The 13,304-nt window shown below is 36.2% G+C and overlaps 1 protein-coding gene across 5 annotated transcripts in view; it reads left to right on the top strand.

The window, feature by feature from the left end:
- The window catches only part of LOC128671524 (tachykinin-like peptides receptor 86C), a 52,840-nt gene that overhangs the window by 14,187 nt on the left and 25,349 nt on the right, over positions 1 to 13,304 (top strand). For all 5 annotated transcript variants that reach the window (XM_053748045.2, XM_053748042.2, XM_053748041.2 and 2 more), the window contains 2 exons: positions 1,656 to 1,851; positions 5,003 to 5,114. In XM_053748045.2, coding sequence (XP_053604020.1) covers positions 1,674 to 1,851; positions 5,003 to 5,114 — 290 coding nt within the window. In that variant the 5' untranslated portion in view covers positions 1,656 to 1,673. The remainder of the gene's footprint in view (positions 1 to 1,655; positions 1,852 to 5,002; positions 5,115 to 13,304) is intronic.

The following is a 13,304-nucleotide window of genomic DNA, read 5'->3' as shown; positions in this document are numbered from 1 at the left end:
ATTAAAATGCCAAGAAAGTTGTTACGTGTGTTTCATTCCAAGTAATAACCACGACCCTCAGTCATGAGGAATACGACTATGAAGAGAGAGAGAGAGTATACGAACTCCTGTGGCAGGATTAAGATTTGAACCTGGGACATTTTGATCACAGACGGGTGGTCTTAACCACTTGACCACTACCGCTTCACTCATTTAGAGTTTATCTGGACGATAGGCAAATAGCTGATTGATTTCAAGAGTATTTATATGCATCGCATGGCTAGAAATGTCCTTATAAATAAATATTAATTGATAATATAGGGACATACCACACAAAGTAAGTTCGAGATTTATTATTAAACAATCTGTTTGATGAAAACAGACCAACTGTTCGCGATAAACTCGAAAATTACAATGCATAGATTCTCATATGGTTTTCACCAATAGACAGTTTAAATGTGTAGGCCGATATATGCTTTTACCCGAGCGAAGCCCGGCCGGGCCGCTTGTATTATATAAAACATTATACATTTTAACATAAACTTCCAAGATAAAGGTAAATCGGATAAACCCAATTTTCAATCTTGACCTAACCAGTCCTAAGTAGTCGAAGTTCTTGTTATCTCATGTGGAATATGACACCACAATTTTCTTGGAAACGTTTGATGTGATTTCAGATTACCTTGATATATGATACGTTTCTTTTTATACTGTCAAGCAGACAAAGAGGTATTCGGCCCATTTAAGTCATCACAGCCAATCAGCACCTGCTATACCAATAGTGTCACACGCGTCTTGCCTACTTTGTGGCCTAGGATCTTTTGCCACAGTACCACAGTACGCTCTAATTACATCGCCTCTTTCACCTATCAATGCAAGCACTGCTGTTTGGCGACATCAATAGTTGAGAGCACCCATGCAGATGACCTTTTTCCCATGGTCAAATATATATATATATATCTTAACATAAATAAAATCTGCCTCCAGTGTTAGAAATACTCCACTCGTTAGTAACTCGTTTTTGTATATTTCTCGATAATTTATCCCACTCAAAGGAAAGATTATGGTTTAATCCCTCCGTCTAAGCGAGAACTATTAAGCTTTTTAAATCCTTTTAGTTTCTATTAAATTAAGTATATGCTATGGCACTTACTTAATTGATAGTAACTTAGACAGACACATCATATGAGATGTGAGGCTATTCTGGTGTGAAGTCTCAGCATGAAGGTGGATGTCATTTTAATTCAGTTTTTATTTAGATAAATACGACACCGACTCACCGACTCACCGACTCACCGACTCACCGACTCACCGACTCACCGACTCACCGACTCACCGACTCACCGACTCACCGACTCACCGACTCACCGACTCACCGACTCACCGACTCACCGACTCACCGACTCACCGACTCACCGACTCACCGACTCACCGACTCACCGACTCACCGACTCACCGACTCACCGACTCACCGACTCACCGACTCACCGACTCACCGACTCACCGACTCACCGACTCACCGACTCACCGACTCACCGACTCACCGACTCACCGACTCACCGACTCACCGACTTACCAACCTCCTGTGGTGGTCCTGCCAGTAGTTAGTGATAAAGCGACAGAATGGATGCAGGTCCAAGCTGTAGGTATGAGTTATATTACTTTCTTGTCACCAGGTGGTGTACACATGGAAGATGGACTTCAACAAAAGCACATTGGGGGCGGTCACACTGTTGGTGCCCAAGTCTCCGACGCCGGCGCCGGCTTCCACCACCATGCCGCTATGGGCACATAACTCGTGGGTGTGTCTGTTTGCAGCCATGCTGGCTGTGGCTATTGGCGGGAACGCGATAGTCATTTGGATTGTTACAGGTAATCTCTCTCGCTTATCTTTGCGCATGCCTTGCGTTCGAGGATGTGACGCCGTGAAGCCGGCGACGTAAATAAATCTTAATTTTTGAAGATTCGAGAGATTTGAGATGTAATTTTGCAACCTCCTTGGGAATGTTATTATTGCCTATGAGGTACCTAGGCTATGTGTCACTTAGTAGCCTTCTACGACATTCATGGGAAGATATGGAGTGGACCTATCCGAGGGGGACACCACAAGTCTAATCGTGTATCACAGATAACATAAGGATCAAGCAATTGAATTGGCGATCCTGTTCAAAATAAATAATAGTTGTCAAAAAACGTAGTTCGCATTTCAACACGTACAAAAAAGTTCAGAAATCGCAAAACGCTTATTGACATGTAAATCAATCATGGGTATCTCACCCTTGACCTTTTGGTACGACTTGGGATTTGGGACAGACCTACATCGAGATAATTTTATTTTACTGTCTGTAGAGTAGCTTTATTTCCACAGACTGGTGATATACTGCAATACACGAATAAATTATACATGAGCAATCGATTGAGACTGTTTGTGTATTCTTTGCGGATTGTGTTTAGGTACATGACGTGTCAATTTTTATGGTCCGTCGTCAAAGGGTTTCTGATGTAAATATTGTTATTATAATTTAATAAAGTAGACATAATATAAAACGAATCAATGTTGTGGAATATTATTTTATTATTAGGTTTAAAAAACTTGATTCCCATTAAGACATAAATCCACTTAAATGAGAATACTTACTTTTAATGTAACATTAAAAACACTTGATAAAGTGCAGATTCACTCATCAGATTATTTTAAAAGATTAATATAAAATTATTAGAAATTTAAGCAGTATCTTTGAGCAAAATTGGATAAAAAAAATAGTAATTTTATTCATGGATAGATTTCGTGTTACTGAACCATTAGAGTCTGATTTACATTTAATAGATTTTATTGTCAACATTCGTGAGATATTCGTGTCATTTTTTGTTTCATTGAATTTACTCAGTTCGTTACATTTCAAACGCGAATTTATTTTCCAAATATTGAATAATACCTATATTGTCTATATTTATTTATCACGGTAAGTAGAACAGATGTTATGGTCCCAAATGGAAATTTGACGATCGAAAAGAGTTTAAAATAAATATACGTAATTCAGAAATCTTGCCTTTCGGTACATTCTATATTAAAATAAATGCTTTGTTATTTTATATAATTTTTATCTTATAAAGATTTCTTATGAAAAAATTGAGTAATGAGTGTGTAATTATCCAAGTAATACCAAAAAATTAAAATCACAATCAAAAATAGATGTATTCAAACATGTGTCCATACAACAGTCAATAAATGGCAATCTGCCTAACGTCAACATTTTCGGGAATATGGTTGTTGCTTATTATGCTAAGACTGCTCTACGGAGTGGTCCTATTTTAAGGCGGAAGCATACGCTACAAAAACATAACTACACATATGCTAATATTAATAATGTAATAAAATTTTTAACGAAAATACAGACAGGGTTACTGGTATCAAACGCAAAACCTCCTATAGACTTCTCCGGTACATTAAAAGAAGCAACTTTCATTCTACGACTTTTAGTAATTCGTAGTTTGATTTTCATATAAAAATACAATAATTTGCGGTTCTACACATATTAACTCTATGTAATAACCAAGCAACACGAGACAGTACAGTAGCGTTATGTAGCAGAATCGAAAATAAAGTTAACGTTTTATAGAAACGACATTCAAAGAAAAAAAATGCAAATGTTTGTATTTATTACGTTTAGACAAAACTCGTAGAACAAAATATGTTAGTATTTGTGTACCTTATGCGCCTTTGGAAAGTTATGCGTTAGATACCAGTAACTCTGTATACGATGTTGGCGTTATCTTATTTGTTAGTAAAAAGCTGACGATTTCCAAACCGCTAAACGTACATGTTAGGGTTCCGAACATAACTAAGAACATTCTCGATCAAATTAGCTTTCAAAGAAAAAAACTAGATTAAATCCGGCTCAGCCGTACCACGAACAGACTGATACAGAAGTATGAACCTTTATAACTCACCTCATTCAGTCTTCGGCAGTCAAAAAATATTATACTTGCGAAAGATAAGCTATTCAGGTAAAAAAATAAATCATAAAAGGGCCGTTTTACTCGACCCTCCTTAATTTGTTAATTTAAATATTAATCCTTACCCGTATAGCGACTAATAATTTTCCTAGAATGTAGCTTAGATGCTGAATAAAATATGCCGATACCGTAGGAATACATATAAAACTCATTAGATAAGTTATGTAGTAAAATTTACCTAATCTAAATTCGCGAAAATCTGAATTTAGTCTATATAAAGGGCTTTGAAATAGCTGAGGAGTTATGGTAATGTTTTGAATTAATTAATTTCTTCTAGCTTTTGCCTACGGCTTCGCCCGTATTTCTTGCGTCCGCCCAAAACTTTTTATTTTCAATATCTCGGGTTCTAAGCAACGTATCGCGATGAAACCTATACTAGATTTTAAGTTAGGTCATTTGCTGTGAATTTCTCACTAGATGAAGGTAGAGTGTCGTAAAAGTCAAGTCAATTGCCTTTATGCGAAGTGAATAATATCTGACACCAGAAAGGACTCAGTTGATGGAGTTCTGACAAACTATCAGAAAGCGTCTTATGGTGCACTCGTTCGCGATGTAGGAGTGTCTGTCTGTCTGTGAGAAATTCAACATATTCATTTAATCAATCAATCATTCAATCATAATATTCAGGAGACCTTTAGAGGCCCCATGATAATAAAGAAATGTTGACTGATAAATTCTTCAAAATTTGAACTAAAATTGCGATGTGTCGTATGGAAGTATTATGTAATCTGTGCATGTATACCTTTTGAGCCTGGGTCCATTGCACCGTCACGATCCGCTGTATTGACGTCCGTTGACGGAAAACGCAGAAATTGTATGGAGTTCCGACGTTCATCGTTCGTTCATATTTTACGCACGTCAATTTCAAAATCAACGCAGCGCAAAATGCTTTATAGAAAATAACGGAGCGCATCGTGCTACTGCGACGCAACGGAGCAATGGAGTCGGGCTTTTTCTCCGAGATGCATGAGATGTACTTCAGTAGATTTAATCCACATTGTTGCAGCTCATCGGAGAATGAGGACCGTTACAAACTACTTCCTGGTAAACCTCTCCTTTGCTGATCTGATGATGGCGTCACTCAATTGCCTCTTCAACTTCATATATATGTTGCACAGGTAATTTAGATAATAAGAGTTTAACTAGAAGCCCGTCCTGACTTTGCTCGAGTATAAACACAATAAATACACCTAAACATTCCTCAGGAATCTCACTATCTATATTGGTGAAAACCGCATGAAAATCCGTGCAGTAGTTTTTGTGTATATCGCGAACAGACAGACGCGGTAGGGACTTTGTTTTATAATATGTAAGGATGTAGAATATATGTCATCATTATTTAAATTGTGCAAACTAAATAGAAGAAATACAGAACGAGTATGTAAAAGAATGTATGAAAATAGCCACTGAATGTATACGTAAGCTTTGGATGGTATTGTTTTATTTTACTGGTCGTACTTCTTCTTCTTTGTGTGTTGATGGCAAATCAACGCTCTATTGGGTGCTACCTAAATATATTCTTGCCAGAATCGAGCCACTTCGATGGCTTCATCAGAAGTTGCCATATATATGTGGCTGGCGCTATCCACACATTTCCGGGTCAGGACTATCCGTGTTCCGAGTCATCAGATTCAGTATTCCCGTCAGGGACGTGCCATCCGTCACCCGCATTCACACATATCAGGGAAATCGGTGTAATCAGTCTAAAAAATATCAGTATAATCTATTTATTTAGCTGATACGCATACAACACGATGTCTTTATTTAACAAAGAAGAAATAGCAATTATTGTAATAGTAGTATATAATTATTCTGTCTTACAAGTTCTATTAACCTATCAACCTTTCGGTGTTCATTTTGTACTCAATAAACCTGATAGCACTATCAGATCGTCCGTGCCTCACAGCGAGCTCCGGGACACCGACGATCCGGATGCGCCTGACACGGAGCTGTGTGAACGAGTTCAGTACAACCTGTATTGTACGTAACCGATTTTTTACCCGTCCCTGACGGAACACGGCAGGGACGGGAACCCAGAAATGTGTGGATAGCCCGGTATTTGGACACTCGGAACAGGCGAGCTGTGGAGAAGCCACAATCGCACTTGTTCTGAGACTGGTCAAGCATATCCCACCTAGCCAGATTGTCTTTGCACCGTACTGGTCGTAAGGCACAATTAGTAATAATAATAATAGGCACAAGTAAGTAGTGAAAAATAGAATACAAAAATTACACATAGGGTACTTTCTATCCCGAATTTCCCACTGGAGCAAAGTCCTAGGGCGCAGCTAGTATACTTATAAATATATTTTACTCTCCTCATCTGAACGTATTCCTGGTTTCTTTCAGCCGTTGAGCGTTGGAGCCCAGGGCCCTCTTTCCTACTTTTTCGTGTCAATTTCGCATGATCGTCGGCATCCGGAAATACGCTTAAATGAGAGACATATATAAATCTGTGCTTGAACTACTAAGTTCCAACGGAACGTTTGGTTCGATTATAGTTTTAACTATTCAAACTTAAAGCACTAATATTAGTGCTTCAACTATTCCCAATCCAAAACTGGTTTGATCCTGGAATCTATCGGAATCCAGGTTATCACGCTATCTACATAAATGCTTAGTGCGTGTTTTCAATTAGAACTTAATCGTTTATACGTTTCGATTCCGATCGGTCACACCGCCGGTCAAGGACATAGACATAGAAAGCGTTCATTTGTCTAGCAACAGATACTAATGTAAACAATAAAATAAGCAGTTCTGCAAAATAACTTATTACTAAACAAATTAGATTAGTCAAACAAGCGCAAGACACAAACAACGCTTTGATTCTTTCCCTTTCTTACACTTTTTAAAAGAGTTGTGATATATAATAAATTGAACAAAATCGAAATGCTCTTTGATAAGACCCAAAAATAAGTTTTTTTTCCGATTGAACCGTAATGAAAACACTCTAAATAAAATGTACGTGCGAAATGGTTTTAAGAACGATAAGTATAATGGGTAAATCTCCGGTGAGTTGCACCGTCGACTTTGACGTTGATTTTAACGTGTTCGCCGCTGACGTTTAGACGAAATGGTGTACTTTGTATCATGCAATTCAGTGAGCTTTCAGCGCGTTGGTAGGTACTCGTTGTTAGCGCTTCAGCGGGTTGGTAGGTACTCGTTGTTAGCGCTTCAGCGGGTTGGTAGGTACTCGTTGTTAGCGCTTCAGCGGGTTGGTAGGTACTCGTTGTTAGCGCTTCAGCGGGTTGGTAGGTACTCGTTGTTAGCGCTTCAGCGGGTTGGTAGGTACTCGTTGTTAGCGCTTCAGCGGGTTGGTAGGTACTCGTTGTTAGCGCTTCAGCGGGTTGGTAGGTACTCGTTGTTAGCGCTTCAGCGGGTTGGTAGGTACTCGTTGTTAGCGCTTCAGCGGGTTGGTAGGTACTCGTTGTTAGCGCTTCAGCGCGTTGGTAGGTAGGCGTTGGTTGGTAGGTTGGTAGATACTGAATTTCAGTTATTGCCGTCAATGTAAGAGTGAGTGCTAAATTTCTTAAAAACAATTATGCTTGCGTGGTCAGTTGTCAAGCCTCTTTAGGGAAAGCTTTTGTTGCCTTGAGCTGTCAAGACTTTTAATCCCGTAGTCGCTTTGTACGACTTCCAAAACAATATCCCAATCAACGATGGCTTCGAAACGTAAATATTGTGGTTAGAATCGTAATCTCCCACTATATATAGATCGATAAAATAAAAAGGTCAAATTATATACGAATTTGCATAAAAGTAACAAAAGGTTGTTTAGTTTCAAATAAGATTATTCTAAGTTTTCATCCCCCAGTGAGTTTTGTAAAGTGATGGGGGATGAAAATGTTTTTAAAAGAAGTGTAATTTTTTTTGGTTTGTTTTGTGTTTATTATCTTGTCTTCTTTGGAACATTGTTTCGCATTTTTTGAGAAATGTTTCCGAGAAATAATAAATCCGTGAACATTAAAGCTTTCTAGGCATCAACACTCGCATATTAATAGACTTCATAACTTAGACTTTGGTTAGGAAGTTCAGGGGTTTTTAATTTCATAAATGACAAGTTGTTTTTTTATTATAATTTATTATGGCGCCTACTGAGTCAACGCTCTTCAGGAGTGAAATACTCGTATTATTTGTGTTTATAGATACTTTTAGAGTGAAAACGCTAAGTCCGTATAACCAAATAAATTGTTTTTCTTTCTTTCTTTACCTTGTGGTCTATCAGCTCATCAGATTTTTAAATATATTTCCAAAATGTTGGTCTAGGTATCACTTCACCTGGGCTGGAAGTTTCTTTGGCCTCAGAATTATCGTACAAATTGGCAATACTGCAAGCCTTTTGGGCACGTCGACACAGGGCATCGCCCTTTAATGGCTGTACATTTTTTTTATTTAGCTTATTTTATATTTGAGTTTTATTAAGTTTTAGTGACGTGCTGTGAAATGCTATTTTTTGTTCGTGTTTACGTTTTGAGGAATAAAATTATTTTTTATAGTAGTCTGTTTCTAGAAATGCCTCGAGTTTTTATACTAACAACTAGTCTTGCGGTAAAACTCGAATTTAACATCTAGTAAAATATTTCATTCCATCTGTGTCGATGCGACAAATCAAATATAACTTCGTCTACATATCTCTCGTCTGCAAATATTGCATTAGAAGTGCATGCTTCAGCTTTGCACGTACTCGTAGCAAAATATGTTTCCTAAAAGATTAATTCTTGATTTTTCTCGAGCTCTGTTACCTGAGATTTACTAAAAATATTGAGACATCTGTTTTTGCAAATAGCTTGAGATTGTCTTATAAATAGTTTGAGTAAACACGGCGTGGAAAGTTACCATAAAGACTCGCTAAAAAGGCGCAAACGGTAGCGGAGAATTATTCGTTTGCTGATAAAAATCGAGCGGTTCAAAATCTTTTCCTGTTATTTATTACCGGCTGTTAAGTTTAGTGCCGTCATTAATTCCATTTTGGATCAGTATTTTTGTTTATTTCTCGTCGTTTTCTCTTCATGAACCGACCATATAATATTGTAAAGTTAGTCGATGTCGATGTTTCGCCCACCTAAAAACACAATGTGCTGTATTATTTCATCATATAAAATTAAACCGAATATACAGTAATTTCCTGAATTGTTGTTCATTGAATGATTGTTGAGAGTTTTGGAAAAGATGATACAATAGAAACCTAGGTTATTACTATAGATAAAATAATAAATTTTATCTTTTATGAATATAATGTTGAAATATTCACGCTTTGAATATTATTTTTGTATGAAATTTACAACTGGATTTGCATTGGAGGAGTTGCGAATGGACGTGATGGATTTTACCAAGGTATGACGTCACTTGTACGTGTCATTTAGTACGGAGGGTTTGGACGAGTTTAAACATATGTGATTTTATTTTTGTCATATCTTTGAAAGCATTGTCATTATCACTGTACTTTTTTCACTGGTGTTTCTATTAATATAAGGGCCTTCAAATAGTCATCAAAATATAAATTTGTCGACTAGCCTCAAGGGTTCACAGCTTGTTTATTTTCTCCCTAAGAAAGAGGCAATTAGGGTTAAGTAGAAAGGATGAGTTAATTAGTCAAGACAACAGAGTTTGTACAACCGTCTTTGTATAGCAAATAGTAATGGAGCTGAAGATTTTGTAACCGAATTGCTCTGTCAGGTTTCCTTTCCTGAAGGAATTTAGTTTCAATTAAAAACAAACCATTACACGTATATCTGGAGTACAAAGAATGTATAATTCTCTGGAGTCAGATCTACTCCCTGTACGGCGGGATTACGATAATGTTAGGGTAACATTTAATCTGTTGAAATTGTTAATTACATAATTATTTACACATTGAAGTTAAAAGCAAAAGTGTCAATGCATCTAGGGACACGTAAAAACAAAATTCCCCTGAAAGCTTTTTCCATTGTCATGTTGAGTGAGACACGACAATGGAGAAACTTTATTACAGATAAAATATACGAGATTTTGTGGAAGGGAACGGGCGAAAAGCTAAATTTCAAAGTGAATATTCGCTGCACTTCGGCTGGCATTCTGCCTGAGATCCAGTCTGAATCGAGACACAATCCGAATTGTCATATTTGCGTCATATTGCAGCATTGTCTAAGAATACGTCTTATTGTTTCTTTGCAATTCTCCTAAAGTTTGCCTGGAAGAAATTGCTCGTCGCGATGGTGCCGTATTATTTAATTTTCAAGTTTGTTCATTTCAATTTCATTTCAATATTACCTGTACCTAAGTAACGTATATTTTCTAAAATGTTGAAATTGTTTGAGCATAATAAAAGCATATTTTTATGTGATACATTCGATTTTATTTCTAAACAACAACCCCAAAACAGGCGTGTTTTATGTTTTTAGGTTCATTATTTTAGTTTAATGTATTTATGTGAGTCACTTTATTCATCATAACTCTTCAACGCCTTATCAGCCAATAATGTTTGACATACCGTTAGGTTCCTTACATTACCCCGGATGACATAAACTTTCCAGTACTTTATTAATATTTGTAAACTGTTAGAATTTTAAATACTTAGCAGGGGAATGATAATTGGCCATTAGATACGACACGACGGCTTATTTAAAACTCTAGGTTTAACTCTAGATCCAGGGAGACCGAGTAAGAGTTATTACGCAAGCTAACTGAAAGAGAAAGCGTGTCGAGACCTTAAAAGTAAAGCTTAGGATAAAGAGGTGTGGCAAATACATCTCCGACAAGAGCATAGCTCTTTAGTATAAAGACAAGAAGGATGTAATTATAAGATAATTTTGTACAGATAGCATTCAGCTAAACACAATAAGTATCCATTAAAATTTATTATGAACTTATTTAGGCGATAGCAGGAGGTAGGGTGTACTTTTCATTATAAAGTTTAAAGTAAGTGTAAATTATTAAAATATTGACGAGTTCTATATTAAATAAACAAGTTTCAAAGTATATCTTATTTAAATTTCTATAATTGCTGTGGCATCAATCACATGATAAATAATGAAGGTAGCGTTTCCAAAATAAAATAGAAATTCTTTACAAGATTTGTAAATAGATAAAGAATATATTTACAAGATTTGTAAATAGATAAAGAATATTCTTATTTTCTGAGATTGTTTATCACTTAAAGAATCTATCCATAATCTTACCACTTAGTTATAAATAAATATACATATATGGACAAATCACACAGATTGAGCTAGCTCCAAAGTAAGTTCGAGACTTGTGTTATGGGATACTAACTCAACGATGCTATATTTTATAAGATTTAAATAAATAGATAAACATCCAAAACCCAGGTCAAACTGAAAAAGATCATTTTCCATGCTGACCGGGAATCTAACCCGGGACTCCCAACTGTCCGGCATGATGACCATTACACCACCGATGTCGTCAAATTAAGTCACTTAGTTGTATATAGGTATTTCGGAACATCCTGTATATTATTAACCCTATTGTTGTACTATTGTTTTTATTATTTCCAGGAGCGAAGGGTTAATAGTCTTATAAAACACAACGTGATATTAGCTAAGTTGTTTTTAGGAATTTTGGTCATTTCTTCTTTATAGTCGTATTCCTCATGGCTGAGGGTCGTGGTTATTACGTGAAATTAAACACACACACAACAATTTTCTTGGCATTATTGCCTTCTCCATTTCACACACAAGTTAATAATAATCAACCAGTGTGCATGTTTCCTCACGATGTTTTCCTTCACCGGAAGCAAGTGGTGGACGATGAAAACTACTATACATGAGTCAGATTGTTATACAAACTCATGTGGCACGAGTAGGATTCGAACTTGGAACCTTTTGATCCACAGGCGGGCGTCTTAACCATTACGCCACCACTTCATTCACTTGGTCATTTAATTCATACGAAAAACGAATCTTAGGTAAAAATCAACCTGTTTTTATTTTTTGAGAGTTAGAGTTTACTCATGAAATTTACTTACATGAAAATTAGGTATTAGTATTTAAATTCTTTGTATATTAAGTTTAGCTTAGCTCATCATCAGAGTATATAATTTGTCCCAGAACATTCTGCCTTCATTTACAATTCTTTTAAAAATGTTTTCAATGTTTTTAAAAGGATATTTTATATAGAAAATAAACTCAATGTTCTTAGATAACGATAAAAGAACGTTGAAATTTCGTTCATTACGAAGATCTGAAACAAGCAAACAAAATTCTGATGGCTTCGTCTATCTCTATGCCAAATCTCATTAAAATTGGCCAAGTAGTTTTTGAGTTTATTCGATATAACACGGAATAGTTTTCTGGGAAATAAAAATGGTTGTCAAAAAATTCTGTATTTTAATAGGCACCTGGATCAAAATAGAAAAGACGAAGGGATTTAAATTTCGTGTATTCATGTACTCTTTTTATCTAAAATACCCCAGGGCTCAGAGTAACTGGTGCAAATTTGTATGAAAGCTTCGACATGATCAGCATTCTGAGTATGAGCCCTAACTATTTGTTTAGGATACCGAAAGTTTGCTACTTTGCTGTCTTGTTTACTAAACTAATAATAGTTTACAGTGTTCGATATTTACGGAGTCAAATTTGGCGCACACTCACGTTTTTGTTTCATGCGAACAAAATTTTCAGTATCTTTTCAGTATTCATAGATATTTATATTAAACTAGCTCTCCTACGTACTAGGAGAGCTAGTCCTACGAACCTGGGATCTTTCGATCCACACAGCCTTAACTTTTACACCACCACCGCTCATCGAATTCCCGCTTTCATTTTCCGTTTCAAATTAGTTCACTAGACATCGTTATTTCGTATACCTACTGCTATCCGATATCCAAGGATACTTTTAATGGTCTATTGTATTAAATGGCAGATTTGGATACTTAAGTCTTGTTATCTAGATTAATAGGTGATATACTAAAAGTAATTGCCTAGGCATAAATATTGTACTACTAAAATAATGTGTCGATGACTACGCAGTGGAAATATTATTAGATTTTCGGGAATTAACGATGCACGACTTTTTCCATTTCTTAAAACTCGGCGAATTGTAGACATGCGATTTTGCAATTTTTTTTCTGTGTAAAAAGGGAATTAAGATTATCCACTGTTCTCAAAATTGGATTGAAAATAAATAATGTCCACGAGGCCTCATTTTCATTGCCATTTTTTTCTGGTGCCCGCACGTTATTATAGAGGCAAGTAGAAATACCTAGTCTCTGCCTACCCCCATGGAAATTATGTATTTTATATTGTTTTAGTTGATTTTCCAATACACAAGATAAATAAGAGTAGTATGGCAATATACTGATAATAATGGGT

Source organism: Plodia interpunctella, chromosome 7, assembly GCF_027563975.2.
Source record: "Plodia interpunctella isolate USDA-ARS_2022_Savannah chromosome 7, ilPloInte3.2, whole genome shotgun sequence".
In the NCBI taxonomy this organism is placed as follows: Eukaryota; Metazoa; Arthropoda; class Insecta; order Lepidoptera; family Pyralidae; genus Plodia; species Plodia interpunctella.
Note: the sequence above shows the minus strand (reverse complement) of the source record. Positions and strands in the feature narration are given on the sequence as shown.